The sequence below is a fragment of the Podarcis muralis genome, chromosome 12 (assembly GCF_964188315.1).
Source record: "Podarcis muralis chromosome 12, rPodMur119.hap1.1, whole genome shotgun sequence".
NCBI classification, from domain to species: Eukaryota; Metazoa; Chordata; class Lepidosauria; order Squamata; family Lacertidae; genus Podarcis; species Podarcis muralis.
In genome coordinates, this window is record NC_135666.1 from 37,515,061 (window position 1) to 37,538,502 (window position 23,442).

Below are 23,442 nucleotides of genomic sequence, written 5' to 3' on the forward strand. Positions count from 1 at the left end.
CCCTCCGGGTTTTGAATCATCCGACGATCGGGAAGCAGAGCCCTTAAGGTTCGTCTGCTTCTCCTCCTTACGAACTTGAGCCAGAACATGCGCCCAACATCTCACGTTGACTTCTCCTCCTCTCAAATCCCGCTGCTTAAAGTTCCGATGGAGATGATCAGGCCAACGAAAGTGAGGGAACGAGACTCAAGGGCGGTGGAATCCCATACGTGTCCTCCCCCCACTAGTCCCACCAGAGGGAAAGTCCAAATGTTTTTGATGGCGGGACACCCTGACGTTCCCTCCCCAATTCAGCATGGGTCACCGTACAGTAATGACCGTGGTTTGTGCGTTGTAGGACTTGACCTTTACTACGTCGAAGAGGGGCTCATTCTTTCACGCTGCATGAGGAGATGAGGGAGGGAGGGAGGGAGGGAGAGGGGGCGGAGGAAAAGATGCGCTCTTCGGGGATCTTTAATCGGAAATCAGAAGCAAGAGCGGCAAAAGCCACGGGCTTTTTCCTGCACGCCATATTTGGTCTATTTCGCCAGCGAAAACCAGCCAGGACCGTTTCCTCCCCGGAGCTTGGAGTTTAAGAATTAAACGTATGCAACGCAGGAATGGGGGGGGGGGGAATATCCAGGAAAGACTTCTGCTTCGCTACAAAACTAAAACGAAACGAAATCTATCCTCGTCAATAGATTAGAAACATCCACTTTCATTATTGACGCGCCTTTCCCCTTCCTCCCCCCGCCCCCACCTATCATAAAACAACCAGTGGGGTCTTTGGGAGGGAGGGAAGGAGGGAGAGAATCCAGGAGCAAAGTGTGTGTGTGTGTGTGCGTGCGTGCGTGCGCAGGCGAGGGGAGGGTGTTAAAGAGATAGCGACACAATTTATCTCGGACCTTCACAGATCGCTCGGGCTCCATTCAAATCTGCGGGACAATCTTTCAGTACCGCAGAATGAGCGGCTGGAAACTATTATCCACGATTCTGCTTTCCCCCTGTGCCTAAGAGGCTCTCCCCCTCCTCGCACTGCTCAGGAAGCCCGTGTTTTCCATTGGTCCGGATCCAACAAACTAGGTCTCTTTAGGTCTTCCTCACGTTAAAAAAATAGTTACTCGTCTCCATTTGCAGAGGGATTTAGATACTGAAACGTATTTCAGTTAACACACACTGATGCCTTTTAAAAAACCAAATATTTTAAAACACCCACTGACATTTAACTTTCATTTACAGTTGGGCCCTAAAATAGTTGCCCGATATATATATTTCTAGAAATCGAAGTCTTTTCCTGGATAGCACAAGCTATTTATATCCCAATCATTGCAATCCGAAGCACTAAGCGCTTGGTGTTTTGAAACGGAAGTATGTTCGAGGGGAGAAATGGCCTAAGTTATAGACTCGCAGTATTACTTTAATTCTGATTAGGAAACACACTGCTGTCAAATTTTATTTCCTGTTGAGAAAAACACATTTGTTGCTGCCAGCAGTTTGAGAGGTTAGAATGCGGATTATATTCTGGAGTCCTATATATATTCCTTCTACTTTAGGTGATTATGTAGGAGCTTGCCGTTGAACGTGATGCACCTCCAACTTTCCCAGGATTGGCACCATCTGAGTTTACAGTTAATCTTACTTCGCCGTTCCCTACCGCCATTAAAAGTCAATATGCATAAACGCTAATCGTTTCCCCACATTACTATATTTCCTAGTTAGGGACAAAGTTTAATACCCAAGGTGGTTAGGAATGTTTCCGTTTTAGAGGAAGAAGAAAAGGGGCGGGCGGGTGTGGAGCGCAGTATATACTCACAGGCACCCCCCCCCAATGCAAAACGTAACGATTTAGGAAGGGAAGTTTCTTAAAACTAGATTGCTGTGCTAAACACGTTTGCTTTGAGAAGTAACAGAGATTTTCTTCTTGAAAACAACAAAAACCATCCTGGTGTTTCTATGGCAGAATGAAGCGGGACAAATGGAAGGGTCCACGTTAGCGCCAGGCTCTTTGGAAAGGCACGAATGCTGCGTGGGAACTCGCCGCGAACTCAAGGCAGGCATTCGTAGTGGCGGGCGCATTTCATTAGTGATAGATGTTCTTATAAAGCAGATATTACGCATATATTTCAGAACGAAGGCGGCAGATGGGGAGAGGGGGGAAAATGTGACCCAAAAGCAATTTGTAACCTGGAAATATATGTGCCAACAGTTTAGGGGTAAATGAAGGCCATAAATAACAGGCACCACACCCTACCGGAACATCTAGGCATTCCTATTACTGAAGCAAAAGAGAATGAATGAGGGGATTTAATGGATGCAAAACCAATAAGAAAATGGAAGTGCATTCTTCAGGCACAGTTTATCAAGCGGCCTGGTCTCTCCAATCTTGATACAATATAATAGGACATTGCATCTCAGGCTGAAATCGTATCTACGCTAAGTTCACTCCGTTGAACGCAGTGAGGTTTACTTCCGAGTAGACACATACATTTATAAATAAGCGTGTTGCGGGTCTCATCGTAATCCATTATACGATCATAGATTGTGAGGCCAAGGCAGAGCAAGGTGGGATTGTTATTGGGCTTGAGGTGGACCCAGTCCACTGAACCTACAGTAGCAGGATTTAGCCCCATTTCCCACCTAAGGCTGAGATCCTAAAAATCAGTGACCGGGGAGTTATATCTCTTGCAACCATTTGGAATTACTCCCAAGTCAATGTTTTTAGAGCCACGGTGTAAATCTGAGTAAGTCTAAGCAGCCTGTTTAAATGGGCGGTGGATTTGTGCAAAATGAACCATTTCCCCTTGGCCTGAATTTCATGGTATGTCTGAGAAATCGCTGGAGATTATACACATCAGAATATGATTTCCTTAACAAATACGCGCGTGAAATGTTAAGTTGAAGCACTAATAAAATCTAGCCCTGAAATCGGAAGCTTCTTGAGCTATTTTAATCAAGCGAGAAACCCGGGGAAGTTCATGGAAGAACACCAGAATCCTAAATACTTCATATGGAAATTAAGCACGTTTGGAATAACAGAATTTGCTCGTTAACAAACAATTTTAGGATCGGGGGTGTAAATCTACTAATATCCCATATATGCGTTTTAGGAGGCTCAGAATTTAAACTATAATGCGGCAAGTTATCCCGAGGAACTTAAATTTCGAAATTCAGGGTCCGCATCCGAAGGGTTCTGATTTGTTATCGTGACCTTTTGTAGAGAATTCACCATGCACCGCACAGCCTGCGTCCGATTTTATTCCCCTGGATTTCTCAGGGATGAGGTTGACAATGACTGCAGCCGAGAAGAGGAGAAAATATCACATGGGCTGCGTTTCCTTTTAAAAAAAAGTCATTTTGCGAGGTGAGGGAGAAAGGGATAACAAACCCTCTTTATTTGCCCATGGCTGAATTTCCAGGGTGTCGCAGACTCGCAGTCGAACTGAGAAAACGTGATGACCAGAGACCAGCTGGCTGGCTGAGCTTCTTACGCATTTGACTTCCCATGGAGTTATTTTGCCATGGCTTCCCAACGGGCCCAGGAACGGACAAGCCTTCTTGGGATTGTTAGTTGGGGCGCGGGAGGGAAGAACAAGACTCCATTGGATACAAATACCCTTTTGGCACGCAATTGCTCATGCTGCAGCTACTACTACTTCTACTACTACTACTGCCACCACCATTCCCAATATTACTGCAACATTTGTCTATATTTAGAATTAAGGCTGAAGGAGTCCTGGTTTGGGACTAGAAATGCACACGGATATCTTAAAAAATAATTTAAAAAATACTCAGTCTGCAATTAACAGGAATGCTGTGCTTTCAAAACAACCACTCATTTTCACTCTGCACTCCTCTTAGTTAATCAGAGGAGATTTCACAAGAAGTAGATGTAAAAGAGGTTTTTGTCTCACTCCATCCCTCTTGCTGATATTTTTAAGAAAACTGGAGTTACCTCTGTGTGTAGGTGCCAATCTATAATGGGAATGTTTAGAGTATACGATGGCTCCTGCCTGGGTGCAGAATTGGAAGGATTTTTACTGTTGTTGTTGCTTCAGTTATATATATATATCGCTCTGTGTGTATATCACATTAAAGAGCATTGCATTTATTGGTTTAACGTGGCATGGGTAAACTTTAAAAGCAAAGTGCCAAAGTATGTAGCAGATGGATTCTCAACTCAGTTATCTCCAACGAGTTCGTGTAGCAGTCCCGCTGAACTCCTACGGATTAAATCTGAGTTCCTTGTCTTGATTTGGAAGACGATATTGGTTATATAATTGTTAAGAATGTTCTCAGACGTGCACGACTGCACCTCTTGAGTATATCCACAGGCACAGATTTATGCATATTTTGGCATTTTCGTTCCACACAATGCACATATATTCCCATACCTGAAATAAGTGTTTTGAATAATAGTTTACGCATTTACGTACATGATATACAAGCTGCATTAACAAAAGATGCTCACATTGGTTTGCGTATTGCAGAACGCACGGGATCCACCTGTAATCCAAGTACTGTATACGTTAACATCCTTTTATGTGCCACTAAATGCCATACACTCACACGCCAAATTACACACGTGTAAACTAATAATATGTGCCATCATGCTCTCCAATTAATTGTCTAGTCACATTTTTTTTGTGAGGCTTTAATCACTATTTTTAATTATTGGAACGTCCGGGAACTTATTTGAAAACACTCAGAATTGTACCTAACGCCACAGCCTATACAATAAATAGTAAAGAGTGAGGTCAGTAGGGAAAGCAACTTGGAAACTAGGGTCCAGAATTTAAGAGAGGTAACTGGGCGATATTGTATTATCCAACCCAATCTGTGCCCTCAGTGTCCTCGGGCAGTGGTAGATCATCTGAACTCTTACACTGGGATTCTTTCCAAGAGGATATGGACAGTGGGGCACCTAGCCCCGCGCAGGTCAGGGAGTTTGACCACAGACTTCAAGGGAAGCCAAAATCCCTATTCGCATTGTTCAAGGAAGATGAGTTCTGACGTGCAGCGGGCAAGCTGAGACTGAGGCGCACTTTCCAAGGTCACAGCTCTTAACATGCAATTAGTATGCAGGAAACAAGTAGCGAATTACTTTCCCAGCAGCGCCGCAAAGTTCGGAACTCTTGCCCTTTCCCTACCCTGGATAGTTCCAGGTGTGGAGAGCCCGTCAAGGCGTCTAGGATCCATCGCTAAAGTCACACAGAAGCCCCCTAAGTCCTCACTAACGCCATATAAACACTCTCTGTAAAAGCAAAAAAATGCTCTGTATGTTAGGAAACAAATTCCGGTTGCTGTTTTGAAAATGCCCTTCCACAGAACCAAAACATCAGTTTATTTATACTTGCATCCCCCTTATTCTCAGTTTAAAGATAGCCGGTCTTCGCTTGCATAAGATCTCTGTTGTCTGAGAGTTTTAGCTCCGTCCGTCTTCAAAGTAAAGCAGTGAACTTGGACCTCATTGGGAAGGGAAGGACCAACCAATCTGAGCATCTCAGTCTCAGTAGCTTGAGAACTGAGGTGGCAGGAGGCCTTAAGAAAAGATTTTTGGAGAGGCTCATTATTGGATTGCCAGGCATTTCTGCCAGATACATTAAAATAGCCTTTCAATTCAATTCATTCATTCATTCATTCTATATTTCACCGAGCAAAAAAAAAAAAGAGCCCACAATAAAATCCTTCAAACAGTTCCTTTTTCTAGGAGATCATTTCGCGTTCTGAAATACTACCTGAAGGTATTAACAACTTATACTGTATTAAGAAGACCACTTTACTGGGTTGTTGGCCGTGCTCAGTTGTCCCATTAAAATTAAGGGCCATGAATAACTTAGGCACATTAATTTCAATGGATTTACTCTTAGTAAAACTTATTGGGTACCACCCACTGTCCCAGAGAGTCACTTTAAATAGCTTTTTAAAAAATGAAAGAAAGAAAAGGTCATGTGACATCTTAAAGACTAATACATTTATTGTGACTTGAGCCTTGGACGACCCCCTGAAGACGAGCAAAAGTGAAATATACATTGGTAGTTATGTAATCTCCTACCGGACGTGTATGCGTATGTGTATATGTGCACACATATGCGAACATACGCGCATGGATGTACATGCACACATGAGCGTAGCCAATAAAATTCAATAAAAATACACAGCAAACTAAGGTTCTGGCCCACCCCCAAAGGACTCCCCCCTAACAAAAGGCCTGCCCTCCCTATCAAAAATACGCCCAAGCATGCACACACATTTCCCCCTGCCTATCACAGAAAGAGAGTCCTTCCTTTGTAGGACAGGCGAACAGATTTATGGCGGCATACATATGCACACTCGTGCACATCCATATATCTCGACTGGTGGCGGAGAGGTAGACCTACGAGTCCTGACGTTTCTGAAAAGATCGAAGACGTAGCCAATACCTCAGGGTCGCCTGTGATAAGTTACGATCAGTAGACAAAGTATTAGCGTTTATTTATTATGTCTTTATATAGGGAGGGAGCCGCCCAGAGTGGCTGGAGCAACCCAGTCAGATGGGCGGGGTACAAATAATAAATTATTATTATTATTCGCCTTAAAAGTTGCCTGACCGCTCTAATTAGGGTGGCGAACAGGCAGCAAAGAGCTCTTGGAGATATATATATAAATAAAATGCAAGGCGCTCTCAGGAGCCAACGCCCAGTCAAGGAAGAAGCGTCTTAATATGTACTGGTCTCCGAGACAAGCCCAAGAGACGGGGATGTGAAATGAGCCGTAGACTAATGCCGCCCGGTGTGTTTTCCTGCATCCTGGCTAGTTCGGCTGACGCCCGCCTGGTGAAGCAGGCGCCAGGTGACAGGCCTCGCTGGGTTTCCATCCTTAGCAGCAGTGCCGACAAAGCCGAAGTGGAAACACGAGGTGGCGCCCTTCATCTACTAATCCAGAAGAAGGCTATTCATGAGCTGTCAAAAGTCAAGGTCACAAATTGTCTTTTCTCCACCCCCCACCCCCATCAAGGTCAAGGTTTAAGGCCTTCCTAGTCCTGTCATTTCAACAAATACCAAAACCTCTCTCTCTCTCTCTCCTTGCTCCCCCCCCCACCCCCCAAAAAAACTCTTAACCGGTCCTGCCAATAAACCTTAAATACGACACTCTTGCATTTGTGGTCTCTAACAACTGTTTTTCATTCTGGAAGGGGTGCTCCGGCTCAACGTTTATATCTCCTCCCCCCCCCCTTCAGAATACCTGACTCTTTAACCTTACTGAAACATTTATAGTTTAGTTATCACGCATTCGCTTTCTGGGCTAGGTAATTTACGGGGAAAATATGGACCATATCAGCAATTTAGGAGAAAACATTAGGCCTGCAGGATAAGTACATTCGTCCTGAAATTCACATATATGTATATATCAGAGGGAAAGAAATAAAGGAGGGTTTAAGCAGGCTTTATTACAGTGACTATTTTTTATTAACAGTATTAACACTAGTATCTATCTACAGCTCTTAGATTTTCATTTTCAGTAAAAATATAAAAAAAACAAAAAAACAAACCAAGGGTGCACCAATACATTTTCACAGTGTGCTGATTAAAAAAAAAATATTTACAAGATAGCCTCTCCTTGTGAACGAGGGGGGGGGGAATAATAATGTGCTGGTTGAAGTTGCAGACTGATTTGTTTCAAGGGGTGAAAGTGCTGTAAAATGAATTCCTATACTTACTAATGCAGCCTGATAACTGAAAACGAAGAAGGAAAAATGTCTACTTACTCATAGTTCAAACTATAGAATATAGAAATCAAGATATCTCTGGGAAGCAAAATATATTTTCATTATCAGGTCCTTTGAGATTGTTTCTCTTAGAAAGGGATTTCTGTTACATCACAATTCTAACTCTCATGTCTCTGTTTCTCCCCAAGTTTGGAAAACAGTCATTTATGGGATTTACACCATTTGTTACTTGATTAATGTCGCTGATACTGAAAAGCTATAGAGTCCCTTTACAAATCTCCGGAGTACTCTATTATCACTGAGTTTAGGGATCAAGAAATGAGCGATTGGAAAGTAAATCAATTTTCTTTTTGGTAAGGTTCCCCTTTTTACACCCGGTAGTTTAGACTGGTTTTAATTTCTTTTCAAGGTTCATCCTTCGCAGAGTTTCCTTCATTACTGCTGTCTTTGGTACTTAGTACCTTCCTCCAGAAAGAAAATAAAACAGAAAACACAAAAGGCAATGCTTTAACATACAGTAATTGTACAACCCCACCCACCCCCGTGTTTACCTGAGCAACCATTCAAACATGCTTTTGGGAAGCAACGCAAGAAATTGGATCGCAAAGTGTGTGCGTGTGTGTGTGCGCGCGCGCGTGTGTTTTTTAAAAAAGCCATCTTTCAGATTACAGTCCTAAATAGTGTCCTACAACAGTCACAGTAATACTTACACGCTTTTCTCGACAAAATGTTTATCTTTCTTAACTGAAATATTTCTGGAGTAGGCATTTGGGCTCTCAGACTCAGTCACTGAAATGGCCTCTTCTGGATTTCGGGAGCACTGACAAGTCTTAAAGCATTTCTCAAGAACCCATACTTTCTCTCTCTCTTTCTCGCTCTCTCCAAAAGCCATAATTCCAAAGAGACAGAGAGTTCTGGTGAAAGAAGAGGTTCATTGTCTTTTCTTATTACTTATTATTTACTTATTATTATTATTATAATCTGGACCAAAAAAATATAGAGAAAGAGAGTTGGTTTTTTAGGCCTCTGGGCAGCTGCGCTTTCATTTAATCCGTTAACTCGTCGTCTTCAATTTGTTGATGACTTTTTTTTCTTTCACCCTTCTGTTTTGGAACCAGATTGTGACCTGCCTCTCTGAGAGGTTCGTGGTGGCCGATATCCTTCTGCGCTTGTCCTTGGTAATGAATTTATTTGTAGCATATTCCCTTTCCAGTTCCTTTAACTGAACTTTGGTGTAAGGCACTCTCTTCTTTCGCCCACGCCGGTAGGAGTTGGCATCCGAAGGGTGCGAAACCACGTCTAGAATAATAATAATAATAAAAGAAAAAAATCAAAACAGGAAGGCGGGCATTAGCATTATTGCGACCATCAACTGATATCAGTTTATTACTCTTCACCATGCCTTCCCCCTTCACGCAGTGACAAGCTAAAATGGACTGTAATCAACAGGCCTGCCTGGGCTCCTAAGTCATCTCCCAGAAATGCGGTCTTTGCTTTTCTGCTGCTAGCAAGCGCTTCGCTGCAAGCTCTTTTCCCTGTGACACCAAAAGACTGTAGGAAAATTATACGCAGTTATAATAAGCGATGAAGCGTGCGAGCTGAAGCCTCGGTGGAAAATTCTTGTTAACCGGGAAGACTTAATGCCCCTTGGCAGACTGGTTCAAGCCCATTCGCTCCTCGGAAATAAAGATATAAACAAACAAATCGTGCATATGTTCTAGAATCTAGATCCAGCAGAGCTGAGGTACCCGAAACTTAGTTCTGGTACCGCTGAAGAAGGGGAGGGGGAGCGGAGAAGCGGAGACTGATGGTCGAAATAATTTGGAAGCAGAGCAGTCAGAACGAGTAACAATCTTCTGACTTGAAGCTAGACAGCTACTAGTACAGTATTGCAGCTTCTAGTACTTTTCTGGTGCAGTAGCAATATACACACACACACATATATATTGCTAAAGCCGCTGATCGTAGAGGAATAATCTGACTAAGGGAGTTCATGCTTCACCAGGAAGGCTTTATGTTAATCAGAAGGCTAGTAATTGAGCAAGTAAAAAACAACAACAAAAGTTTTATTATATAGCCCAAACCGAGGAACTAAACTGGGTGGTAGCGGCGTAAGAAATGGCAACAGTGGTACTAAGGAAGAGGGGACTTAATCATCATAATCAAATTACTTATGAGAGGCTTGATCTAACGAGTATTGGGAGAGTATGAATAAGAGGACAAACGCTACAATATTATAAGTATTATTATAATTTCTGCTAGTTGGGTTAGTGATGTTGCAAAAGAGGTAAATATTAATATACCAGTAAACCAGACATCTTCCCTATTTTGGCTGGATAGACCGAGAAAGAAGCAGGAACGCGCTTGGTGAGAGAGATGATCGCGAAGCAACAATCGGATCTTTCATGCATTACTCGCAAGTAAACCCTACTGTTTTCTATAGATTCAAACACACGCACTCTCTCCCTGTGAAAGTTAATAACAAATGGCTCATATATAGGTAACCACGTTGTAGAAGGTAAGAGACTGGCATTAAACACAACTCTCACTTCTACCACGATGATTGGTGGGACAGCCAAGTAAATCGCTAGTCTTCTCAGAGCAAGGGGCTGACCCTGCTGTGAGCGAAATAACCAAGAGGGCACTATGAGAAGTACGGATAGGTGCAGAGCCATCCTGGGCGCGTCTGCTCGGACAGAAACCCTCCTGAGCTGAAGGGGTCTCACTCCCAGATCAGTGTGGATTTGCAGCCTAACTGGGGCGAATTCTGTCTCTGTCTCTTAAGGGAAGCGACCATATTGTTGCTAATAAGTGAGGGATGATGGTGGAGGCTTAGGAGGAGAACGGGCGTTGTTAATTCTACTGGGGCAAGGCAGACAGTGAGGCACTAAGTAAGCATACTCCGGAGTAGAAAAGAAGGGTCATGCAGGTGCATTACCCGGGAGAGTGGATTTCCAGAGGTGGGGCGGCTGGTTCTGTTCCTTGGGGCAGTAGACCTGCCCATTCCAGCCATTGGTGATAGCCCAGGGCTGGTAGCCTTCCATGGGCAGCATCGAGTCGTGCCTGGGCTCCCCGGGGCCTCCGATGGTGGGCACCACGGGCATATCCAGGTAGCCCGGCACCGGCTGGTAGGGTCCGGCGGCGTAGCCCTGGTAGAAGGCGAATTCCTTGGCCCGGGAGGTGAAGTCCTCTCCGGCGGCGCCTACCGACGTGTCCATGTACTTGTCGGCGAAGGAGGCGGCGGGCTGCGCGCAAGACTTGAGCGCGGCGTTGTGGTGGCTCATGCGGCACGGGAAGTAGCCGCTGCCGAAGTAGCCGTAGGGCAGCGCGGCCGGCCCCGACGAGCTCTGCACGGCGGCCGAGCAGGGGCTGCACTGCTTGACAGATGCCCCGGGCTCAGCCATGCCCGCGGCGGCGGGCGCCTCGCTCGACGTGTAGGCGGCGGCGCTGCCCGGGGCGGCGAGCGAGGCTGGGTGAGCCATCAGGTTCCGGCACTGGTTGGCCGCGGCGAAGTTGGTGCCTGCGGCCGCCGCCGCCGCCGCGTGGAAACCGGCTTCCATGTTCTTGTTGATCTCCTCCAGGCTGTTGTCGTAGAGGAACATGACGGGCTCGATCCAGCGGGGATGGAGGAGCACGGAGGCTGTCATAGCCCGATCCGCATTGAGACTAGTGGCTCTTTTTTAAAAGCCCCAAAGACTGAAAAAAGAGATACTAAATCTCCCAGACTTGACCAGGGCTGACGCGCCAGTGTCGCGCCACGACGGCGCTCATTGGACCGCCCTCCCCCACGTGATATGCAAAGCAGCTGATAAACATCTGAGGAATAAAGGGCAGATAATTAAATAATGGCCTAATCGCGCCACGGCTTGGAATGCCAGCGGCGGACGGCACTCGCCCGCGCGCGCGGCCGCCCCTTCCACTCACGACTTTGCGTGGCGAGGGAGGCGCCAACGCGGGTGCAAAGGAAGAGCAGGTATTTCGCCTCCCTCCCCACCCCCCGCTCTGCAAAGTGTGGATTTCTTCCCTCTCCCCCTCCCCCTCCACTCCCTCTAGCACATTGCCTCTAGGAAATTATTTCAACAGGCTCTCATTCCACGGTCTTAATGTCAAAGCCTTCTGACTTTCTGTATTTTTCTTGCTCATCAACTGGTGGTTGGTGGTGTGTGTGTGTGTGGGTTTTTTTGGTTTTGGTTTTTCCTGGGGAACGTTCCGCCCTCCCCTCCCCCTCCCTCCCTCCCTCGACTTAAACTCGTATTTTCTCGTGTTATAGGACTGCAAACTGCTTGTACCATTACGAGGTCAAAACACCTCTTTCTAAAACCACAACGCCTGTCAACGCCGGGTATTTCACATCTTCTCCTGACCAGTCCAGATACACACACACACACAAACATATATGTGCATTTTGAATGTTATCACTCTTCCTCTGGACAAATACATCTGAAAAAGAGGGGCAGAATCCAGAACGTAGGCAGCAGATTTGCCATGGCAGGGCGTGGAAGAGAAAGAGTTAAGCAGACCTCAGAAATGAATCAGCCTCCCTGTATTATTTGTTATTGCAACAATAAAACGCGCAGCCTACAATTTTTTGCTTGAATCATCCCCGACCATAAAAATATTGCGTGGGATTATTTATTGTCTAAGAGTGACCATAGGGACTCCCCCCTTATCATCGTTAATAACAAACCCTTTGCACCGAAACGCTCTGCGTAAGCACATGCACCAACACGGAAAGCCACTATGTCAATAAAAGGGCACTTCCTTGGAGTATTTTCTATTAATTAATTATTAATAAATTAATAAATTAATTAATAATTCATTTTTATTATCATTGGCACATACTCTATAACGAGTATATGTTATGCAGACACGATTGCTTAAGGATTTATATGCATTCTGCAAAACGCAAGTAGAAGTTAATTCATGGTAATATAATCACGCGAGAGAGTGGGGATTTGAGACTTACTGACCTCCGACCGCAGTGAAGGGAGTAAACTTGTCTTTGTAAACAAAAGCAAAAGCAAGGAAAAACAAAACAAAACAACAAAAAACCCACCACACCCAAACCTCTGTCTGCTTGTTTGATGCACGCTTGACAGGTATTTATGAACTATTGTGCGAGCGGCTGGGGCTTGCAACATTGTTTTCGCTGCAGTGCTACAAGGATGGAATTCTAAATCGTGCATTGTTTGGAGAGACTCCCAGTCCCTTGTATGTAGGAAGGAACAGATCTGTCAGTTCGCCTGCCCGTCCCCCAGTCTGCCCTGCCCTGGCCCTTTTCGCTGAGAATGGCATGCGACAGAGGGGACTCTTGTCACCGGACAATATTTCAGCGAATTCTCTTAATTGTAACCAATAAAGGGCTCCTTTCCTCTCCAGCCTCAGCCTCCTTCTCCTCCTGGATGGTCTTTTCCGCATTCCTCCTCATGGCCAAAGGCAAATATTTATTCCTGGCATATTTTCATATCCCCACCCCCACCCCACCACCCCGCTTTCCGGGCTTCAGCCGTTAGAAAAAACGTGGCCTTCGAAATCTTTCCATTATTTGGCAGGGAGGGGAGGGGAGGGGGGAGCTTCCCTTCGCCTTCCCTTTCCTTTTGGGGAATCTCATTCTTTCAAAACGCCTTGCAGCGGAGCCAAAACACAGCACACTCAGCCTTCCCCAACTCATTCAATTCATTAACCTACCGCAGCAAAAGGCTAACAGGGCAGCGCTCTTTTAGGGAGGGAGGGGAGACACGACTAGAGGCCAAGGTCAAGTTGAAAGCGGCAACCTAGCCAATGCCAGGATGGTCATTCAGAGCCGGAGGAGTCTTGTCTGATTTGCTACAAAGAAGAAGAAGAGGGGGGCAGCCAATTACTCCTTTCCAACCCCCCCCCCCCCCCGTGTGTGTCCTTTTCGGCCTTTCTGTCTGTCACTTTCCAGACAAACCCTTCCCTCTTCTGGTTACGGAGAACTTGTGTGAAACTGTGCCTCTTTGAGGGTGAAGCACGATGCAAAACAAACAAGCAAACAAGCAAATAAATCAAAAGATGTACCAATAGAGGTGGGGGTGCTATATGCTGTTCGTTTGTTTCCTTGCTTGGCTTCGACCAGTTCTGATGATAAAAAAAACAAAAACACAGGGTGTGTGTGAGAGAGAGAAAGATGAGGCTATATTCAAATCATTGGTCCGGCTCCCAAGAAAGGCCGAGCTTTGCTGGACACTGATCAGAACAGAAGCTCCTTCAAACTCAGCCTGACCTGCTGCGCGGATGAAAGAATGAGCATTTCCAGGGGCGTCTCCATTTGTCTGGTTCAGAAATGGATTTCCGAGGAATAAAAACATGGGGCGGTTACCGCCGTCGGTCCAATGCACAGTTTTTGCTTCTCCGGTCATTGGGATCAAGAGAAGCGTCCAAAGAGTTCAGCTGGAGGTCCACACTGAAAGCCAACAGATAGGTGCTAGAGAAAGAAGCATGCACAAAAAAGCGAGGTTGGATGCGGACGTTGCTTTTTGCATGGTCTAAAAACTACCTGGCGACGAGCCGAGCAAGCAGGAAAACCGTAGGGCTTGACCATGAATATTAGATGAGTGCGTATAATACGGGCGAAATCTGTTCTCTACTGGACGAGGTTAAAATAAAATAATATAAAAAATGTGAAACCTCTTTGCTTTCCTAAATGCAAATAGAGCGACTGGTCTAGGTAGCCAGAATGAAGCTATTGGTGGTTTGACGTGTGTTTGTACGTTTTAAACTGACCTGTTCACTTCAGAGGTCGTGCATTCGCTTGTGAGTAGCAAAAGGGACAAGAGTTCATGTAAAAACTCTTGCAGAATCCCGCCATCCCACTTTTGTTGATTTGTCTGTGAGAACCCCAAGAAAGATCCGCCATAGCAGACGGACCCACACCTATGGCGTGTGGGTCCTCTCCGCTTTTGCGGTGTGTATATAGGTGTGTATAGGATTGCGGACACCAAGGGTAAGAGAAAGTTTGGGTGCTCTGTTCTCTGATGATGGGTTTTCCTTCCGCAGGAGACAGAAACCCAAACCGTACTCCCTTCCTAGCAGGCGGGATTCTTCCACTCCTGTGGAATGCTTAATCAAAATTACGAGATGGTCGCGACATCGCCCTCAATCTGCGGCCTAACGGATTATTCCTTATGCGCCATATAACTGCTAATGACGACGGTCTTCTAAGATCGCGCATGAAGTAGGAGCGACCCTTCCAGTTGTACTGAGAACTGCGGCCTTTTAAATCATGAATTTGGACTCCATTCTTTAACCGGACCAGAAATTCAGCTGAACACAATGGAAATTGGCCGCTGAATGACGCTTGAGAGGCATTGACCTCACAGAACGATATCTAGTGGAAGAAGAGAGGGGCACTTCTAATGTAAAACCAAACCCTTGGAACGCATTAGGAAAGAAAACAAGGAATGATATGGTTGTATTTAATCAGGAGAACCCGAGAGGGTTAAAAGTGTTGAGAGAAAAATGTCATCCCCCTTTGCAACCTCTGTTTATGTATTAATGGAAGGAGGTTTGCAACCGTGAGTGGATGAGCGTAAGAGGCGTCTCTCTTTTCCCTGTGGCTCTAGAGCATTCCTCAATGGCAAAAACATTTTTCGCAGACTTAGGTCAGGGTGAAGACAAAGTTCATAGAAAAACGAAAAAGCTGGCATTCTTGCCCCGCCCCGTCTTTCCCCTCCTCAATAGATGCTACCACTTAGAAAATACTTTAACGTTATATAAAAACACTGCCTTCCTTAACACCCAAAGAACCCATGGAATCAACTGTGTTCCATGGAATCAGAAGGGGCTCCCTTCCAAATGAGTCTGCAGTGGAGCTCAGTGTTGGGCCCTGATTCACCTCAGACCCACTGAAATCAACAATACTTGAGTTAGCCAGCAACTAACTTGAATTATTGATTTCAATGGGACAGGCCGGAGTAAGAATGCTACCCAGCTCCATTATTGTTTTGAAAATGGAGCTTTGCCATTTACTTCAGGAGAAAGAGAACACACCCAACATTTCTCTGGATTATGAAATTTCTCTGATTGTAATACTGTAGTGGCATAACTCAGGTCCATTTTAATTAATGGACTTGCTACCTAATGTCCACATTACTACTACTATTAGTAGTATGAGTATGAGGAGTAGTAGTAAAAGCAGCAGCAGACATAGTAGTAGTCATAGAAGTATACTGAATGGTGTGCAGTATTTTTTACTAAACACAAATATTGCTTTTGGTCTAATCCATGGAAGGATGTTGATTTCTAATAACTCAGTTTCCAGGAGTGAAGAAAACCTTTAAAAGATGATGGTGGAAGTCTTTTAATCGGATTTGATTTTCATGAGCAAATGCAATTTACCTGCCATCACATTATTTTGGAGGAAAACTGTCAAGGCCTCTTCCTCCTCCTCCTCCCATCATTTTCTCTAAAAACATTCCTGAGCCACTTTTAAGGACACTTTGCATTCAAGGATATTCATGTGTTTCTAATGTAATTAAACAGCTTTACGAGCAGCATTTGCTGGACATCCTAACTCCCTCCCTCCCACTGAGTGCTCTTTTCCCCCCTTGGAGATAATTGGGAAATAAGAAAGATTTTCAAAAGCAAATGCTAAAGGGGGAGAAACGTTCAGGAAGACTTGTGCAGAGATTACACACAGAGAAAGTGCATTCCTGTTTAAAATCAGGGTAGGTAGATTACAACACACACAGAGAGAGGAGTGCAAACTTTTATTTCATCTAGTGTGTTTTTTCTCTCCCTCTCAGTGATTTAAAAACCGGCCATTTTCTGAAACCTCTATTTAGAACACAAGAGAGATTTAAAACGTCCAGGAAACATAAAACGAATCAAAGTCAGACTTGGGATGACTCAGTGCCTATTGTTTGAGTACAGTATATATTTACAGTATACACTTCTGTCAAACCTTTTATCGTTTTCCCACAATTTCTAATGGATCCTCTGAGGAATTTGAGAATTTAAGAACTGGCGGCTGCGACGGTGTGTGTATGTGAGTGTGTGTGTGAACACAAATATAGGACTCCCCGCATTGAAGTAGGCGAGAGTTCTCTCATTCTCGCCTGTGTAGGTTAGTTTCTGTTTCTATCTGACCTGCTAAAGCGTTATGTTAAAAGTTATTAGGTGAAAAGATTTTATAACATCGTAGTATGGGTAGCCTCATGTTAAGCAGAAATGTGATATTTTAACTATTTATGGGATTAGGAGTGTCGCTAGAAAGTGATAAATTTATCAATCCAAATTTATCTTATCAGGAAAAGTGAGATAGTTTGTCCTATATCTTAAGGGGTATGGGGAGAAAAGAAAAGTGCGATGAAAAGAATAGCCCGATTTTTTTAAGAAAGGGCCTGGAGTAGTTGTGTTTTATGTTTTCCCTCGGATCGGTTACAATTTACGTTGACCAGGAATGTATACGGATAGAACAATATTTCTAATTTATTTTAAATTTTTGCTAGGGGTTAGCCACTGTTTTTAAGAGAGAGAAAGAGAAATCAACTCTCTCCCTGGCAATCTTTTTAATTTCTGGCGGGAGTTTAGATAAATTGCTACCACATGATTACAAGCTCCATTGTTATAAAAGAATAATTAAACATATCCCCGAATCTCTTTGTGAGTGCTCATCGTTCTCCCTGAACCCCGGACCCAGTGTATTAGTTTTGTAGGTATAAGAAAATGATTAGGTGAAGCATGGGGGCGGGGCGGGGGGGGAGGTCGATTTACTGTGTATGAGAACTATTTTCCTAAAAAAAATTTAAAGGCCCCCACCATCAGTTTCATTCCATTGCTTTGCCTTTACAGAAAGTACCATCCGGATTGCTTACTCTCAGGAGATTTAACCATCGAAAACTTATTTGTATTTGGAAGCTGATTTCGAAACCTAAGTATTCATCTTTGGGGTGGGGATAGGAAGTGCTCTTGACGCTGCAACTCAAACTCCGGAGTAAATTTCTTCTGATTCTTAGCGCTTGTCTGGAGTAAGTGGGCTTTGTCCTTTTTTAAAAAGTAAGAATAAATCAAGGGGTTGTAGCATATTTTCCCCTGCGATTTTACTAACTTAGCGTGTGTGTGTGTTCTGACCTTCATTTCCTCCTTTACAGATGAATACACCTCTACTATTTTGACAATATTTCCAATGAAGATGATTTTTTTAAAAGGAGTTGGGGGAGCGCTAGGTCCAGACGTCTAATGCTCCCCACGTTGAAGTAGGTGAAAGTTGTCTCCTCCTATAAAATGATGGATAAGAGCCACTTGAGGAAGGAGGATAACTCCTCTTCGGAGAAATGCGAGAATCCAGCTAAACTTACCAGTTTTACTGCAGGCTTCTGGAAAGTGGAGCAACAATCACAAGTCCTCTGCCTAGTAGCTGAGGGTGGGGAGAATGCATTATTGGGTAATAATACCATCCCGTAACCCTGACCTCAAAAAAAATCTGTACTTAGACTTTTTTTTAAAAAAAATAAATAATATGCTGAACATAGGTGGGTTGTGTAGAATTCATTTCCCAGACCAAAACCACGATGCTGTTTAATTTATGGTTCTGGAACACCAGGCATTGTGGCCGTTGCTATAACAGAGTTGAATCGACCGGGAATGTCATTGCAGTCCATGCGGCGGCACATAAACCCGCTATTAAGGCGAAACTTCTCATACACACCAGGTTTTCTCTCTTGGCAACCAACTGGGAGTTTGTTTCTTGGCAGGATCGGCCAGCACAAGAAGTTCAATGCTTTCCTTAAGAGTGAGACGACCAAAGGCTCATAGTGTTGATGCAGGTAACAGTCGGGGAATGAGCCTTGATTTCATTCATATCGGAGGGCAGGGCTCGGCCCCTGGGATTTTTGTATTGCCTCAGTTTCCTGATCTCCGGATGTAGCTGGACTACAACAACTCTCCACCGGCCAGGGATTATGGGAGCTGTGTAGTCCAAATCATCTGGAGGGCACCAGGTTCATGAAGCATGCCCTAAACAACATCATCTTCTCTGGGATAGTCCATACCCTCTAGTGTTGCCCAATGCAACAGGTTGTTAGAGTCAACTTCTGTTGTACTTTGCTCCCAGACAGTGAGATGTGTTGGTGTGTAGGCAAAATGAACAACCTTTACTCTAGATGGGGTAACCTGTGGTTCTTCAGCTGTAGTTGGGACGCCAGCTACCATCAGCTGCAGCTGGTATGGCCATTGTTCATTAGGATGGAAGATGCAGTCTAGCAACATCTGGAAGGCCACAGGTTCCACATCCCTGCTCTAGAACAAAGCCACAGAATTTAATGGGGCTACTGGAGAGTAAAAATAAAAAGCTGTCGCTGGAAGACTTGGACCTGGAAGATCCCTGTATTGGAAATCTTGTCTAAGTAAAAATTTCAGGAGGCCTTGAAGTCTTTTCTTTCTCCCCACCCTGCCTAAGCTTTACTGGGAGTATCAATGAATGAGACTTCTTCCATCCGGTTGTTGTGATGGTGCCTGAGATCACTGCTATAAAGCACTTTGCAGACTTTTGTAACCTTCCACATCCCCCAAAGTTGGATGGAAATTAGTGGAGGACAAGATCCAAACCATTTGATGGCTGTTTTGCTATACCTTAAAATTCCCCCTTTCTTTGCCCATTCCGTAGTATAGTCAGCTGAACCCAGAATTACTACTGATGCCATTACCCATCCAATTATTTATACTCTGTACGCTAAGCACGTTTAGCTGGAAGCAAAACTCAAAGACTTCAGTGGAACTCGCTTCTAAGTACTGCATAGTACATGTGCTGTCGATAGGAGCATTGCCGAGTTTATCAGTCCCCCTTGTTCTTAAAGGTTTAAGGTGAATTTAAAAAGCACGTCGACTGAAACGTTTCCTGCCAAGCCTCATCCAAACAGAACCCATCGCATTAATCTGGGTGGAATTTACGCACGAGAACTTCTTAACAGATTGCGCTCTGCATAAATCGAAGCTCCCAGGTGGAAAGAGCTCTATATTATTAAGGAAGAAGTCGAGATATTGTCAAAGCTGTACTTAAAGCTATGTAACGAACTGAATGTGTTAAGAGTTATCCTATAAAAAGAAAAATAACTGCTCTCGAGTAAGTGCATTGTGTTTTGCAGGTTGGGCACTCTGCTCCTAAATGCTCTCCTAGACACCCCAAGTAAACCCGACTGGCCACAAATAAATATCAGTGGGATTTATTTTCAATTAAATGTTTTTGGGTTTGGGAAGGAAGACACTGTCAAATGGATCTGGAGTATTATGGTTTTGACTGTAGGACTGTCGCTGTCCCTTTACTGCCGATATTTCTCACCTCGACGAAAATAAATGTGTTTTTCAAACTCCAGATAATCCCTACAAAGAGTTACTGCTTTAATAAACAGGAATTTAAAAATCTGTGACCTTCTGGTGTAACAGCTTGCTGCAGGCGACCATATTTCTATAAAAAAATAATGAGACGGGGTGTGTTCAGAAGTACTGTTACTTAATCCGCACGTTCAGTTCTTGCAATGACCGAGGGCGACTAACAGTTCACAGGAAATATTGTGGAATCTCCATCAAACATGACAAAAAAACACGAAGTAACCAAATCTTCCTTCGGAATGCTTTAAGCGACTATAAACACACTGAAAACGCGATGCAACACAAGATCATCACTGGCAAAGTTGCTAATTCTCATATGACTCAATCTCGACTGTTGCTTTACCGGTCTCTTATGCTGAAATAATTTTTATTTTGAAATAAACTGTAATCGGGATCGGGAAGGATCAGTTTAACAAGTATGGAACATTCTGGAGCTCTGAAAAGGCACAACACATACCTGTCTAAGTACAAGGAGAGTTTATATCTGAAATCCCTATTGGTTGAAAGTCGGGATGAAGTTTTGTTTGCAGTCCTGGCTCCAGTTAGGTTTCGATCCCGTTACCTTCGCTGCTATTCCAGCAGCCACACTATTACATAATTACTTTTTAACCAACACATATTCTGAGTTAAGCAGCACACGATCACATCATATTTTTATATGCCTGACATTTGTATCTATCTAGAAGGTGACACCTTAACTTTTGATAAATGGGTGGGTTGCTATGGCGTTGTTACAGTTGTGCCCGAGGAACAACAATCTCCATTAATGTACTTATGTAAATCATTATGGCTGGTGTTGCAATGCTTATAAATCCTAAGGGTGCATTTTTTAAAGTGACTGGGGCAGGATGGATGGTTAGATGGTTGGGAGCAACCCCATCTCTGGATGAGGACGAGGATGATTAATCCATCCTTTAACCTGAAAGTTCCCAGGCTAGTGCAGAAACAATTCATTAAAATCAAAGCAACTGAAATCCATAAAACCATATGGCGCCCCTACCTTCCCAGCAGTCATGGAGCCTTTCATATAAGAAAAAGCACTAATTATTTCCTCGAGATATATATATATATATATATATATATATATATATATATATATATATATATATTTGTAGAACCGCCCTGAGTTGGATCTTGTCATAGAAAGGCGGAATATAAAGGTCCACAATAAATATATGCTGCTGTCATATTTGGCCTGCACCACCGTTTTGCCTGGAGAAGCCTGTCTACTTGGCTCCAGAGAAAAACTGCACGGTTTTTTGGGATGAGTAGAACGATTGTTCCCGAGTAAGGAGCCAAAATGAACGCTTTGCAAAGAAGGAAGTTTCCCTCTCTTAATCGTTGCGACCCAACTGGAAAGACAAGTGTAGAAAACTGTAGGACAGTATGGGTCTGATTTCTTCTTCCAGCAGTTGGAAGGAGAAAACAGACCCATACTACTACTACTACTATACTACTACTACTACCACCACCACCACCACCACCACCACCACCACCACCACCAAAATAGATTACTTTTGGGTGCCCTCGCTAACAACAGCCCATTCCGCAGCTCAGCTAAGTTCAGTTCTCTGGAGCCGGGTCAGTTTAAGTGCCATCGAGGAGGTCAGGTTAATGATAACAAAATCGATCTGGAGTGCTGCTGGAACCAAGGGGTTAGTTCCTTATTGGGCATTTTCAGGTTTATGGTTTGGGTTTATTATATGCATTTTCCCTCTATTAACTCCAACGTCTAGGAGAGTGCCGTGTCAATCCAGCCCCCTCCCCGCGCTGATTAGTTTTCTTGGGAACAGGCCCCCATTCCTTTCGGAGCTGGGAGGCTTGCACAGCCTTTAATGAAGGGTCTCTGGACTGAGCCGGTTCAGCAGCAACGACGCAGCAGCCAGATGAAAGCAAAAACCCCGTAGGTGAAAGTGGGGGAGACTTTATTATTGAGATAGCGGGGGGAAGAGCCATTTCAACAACAGGCCTCTTGTTCGCGACCTTCTGTGCCCATGGCTCGGTTCAACATAATAGTCCAAAGGAGTTGACTTCGTGCCAGCATCTCAAGGAGTTTCTCTCTCTCTCCCCTCACGGTTTTTATAACCATGCATAATTATTATTTTTCTTTTTAAAAAATCTCAAATGGTTTAGCCTAGAGTTAAATACAGCCATTTATTTCATAGCCAGGTACCGCTTAAAAAACAAAAACCACACACACACACACACACACACACACACACACACACACGTCTCCATGTATCCAGCTCAACAGCCTTCTGTCGTGCAGATTCCAGTGTTGTTGCACCGGTGGTTGAATATCCGCCTTTTATTTCTTACTGTGAGGTAGCCCTATGGAGACTGCTAGTAATCCACTTTGGGTGGGGGGGTAGATAATTTTCTTGTTGGGGGCTGCAGGGGTTATGTCAGGTTATCTGCTATCGCCTAGTGGCTGTGTAAGTTGGGGCGCTCGAAGACAAGGGTTCATTTGTCACGCAGCAAAAAGATATTGGAAGGGCGAAGACTCGAGGCACCAGCTGATTTGGTATGGACTGCTTATAGCTCAGCAAGTGATTTCCCCCAACTTTAACGCGGACTTCGTAGATCAAATCTCACGGGGATTGGGTCTGCCGACCGCTGACGGAGCCTGGGTGTGCTTTTTTTGGGAAGCGTAGTGGAAGCAGTCAGCAAGGGTCTCCGGGGCATGCGATGGCGTAGGGGAAAGCGATGACTCGAAGGAGGTGCAGGGGTGACATAAGCAAGCAAACAAAACGAACAGGTTTCCTGAGCAGTCATCTCAGACCAAGGGTGGTGGTGGGGGAGAGGACCTGACTTGATGACCAACCCATCTTGACATCCTTCGACTTGCCCACTGTGAAGTTCTTGCCAAAACAACAGCAGAAGAAACACGCATAAGCTGGCGAAACCGGGACCTCGTATGTCAATATCGCAATGAGTGACGTGGATTGTAAGTCTGTCTTTGGGCGTTGAATGAAATGCAATCTGCTGCAGGATGGGAGGGGCGGGAGGCGGTTTCGTGAAGGAGTAAGAGGGAAGGGTATGTGTGCGGATGTCCTGCTAGCCAATTATTATTCTTGCTATTCTTGCTTAAGTTAACCCTTCTTCTATCGCGAGTTTTCTACGGGTGGGATAATTTTGGTATGTTCAGAGTCAAGTGGGAGGATAAGGTAAACAGTTTGCTGATGGGGATGAAATGGGGAGGGGGAAGAACGAGAAGGATCAGACCCCAAAACACCGTGCAAAGGACCAAGGGTGGAGTGTTGGATAAATCCATACAGTATTATGAAAACACTCAGGCACCCTTGGTTTGCTCCAGAATTTCAAATGTTTCCGAAACATACACACCACGCTTTAATAGAACGGGAATGATTACTGAGGTAAAATGGATTTCAGCGACATGCACTTCCATT

General features: G+C 44.4%; 1 protein-coding gene and 1 long non-coding RNA gene across 2 annotated transcripts in view; one reads left to right on the top strand and one right to left on the bottom strand.

Moving 5' to 3' along the window:
- Positions 1-7,385: 7,385 nt before the first annotated feature.
- Positions 7,386-11,331, bottom strand: HOXA13 (homeobox A13). Its single transcript, XM_028750967.2, has 2 exons — positions 10,623-11,331; positions 7,386-8,983 (listed from the first exon to the last, which is right to left on the bottom strand). Exons 1-2 carry the CDS (start codon positions 11,329-11,331, stop codon positions 8,739-8,741), a joined length of 954 nt encoding a protein of 317 aa, XP_028606800.1. The 3' UTR covers positions 7,386-8,738.
- Positions 11,332-21,567: 10,236 nt separating this feature from the next.
- LOC144329327 (uncharacterized) overlaps positions 21,568-23,442 on the top strand; it is a 44,254-nt gene continuing 42,379 nt past the window's right edge. Inside the window, exon 1 of the long non-coding RNA XR_013394829.1 lies at positions 21,568-22,979. This is a non-coding gene — a long non-coding RNA (uncharacterized LOC144329327). The remainder of the gene's footprint in view (positions 22,980-23,442) is intronic.

Bases quoted from the DNA above. Each gene is read 5' to 3' on its own strand.
- HOXA13 (XM_028750967.2), bottom strand. From the start codon at position 11,331: ATGACAGCCTCCGTGCTCCTCCATCCCCGCTGGATCGAGCCCGTCATG. The intron at 8,984-10,622 runs GTAATGCACCTG...TTATTATTCTAG, and splicing joins CTGGAAATCCACTCTCCCGG to ACGTGGTTTCGCACCCTTCG.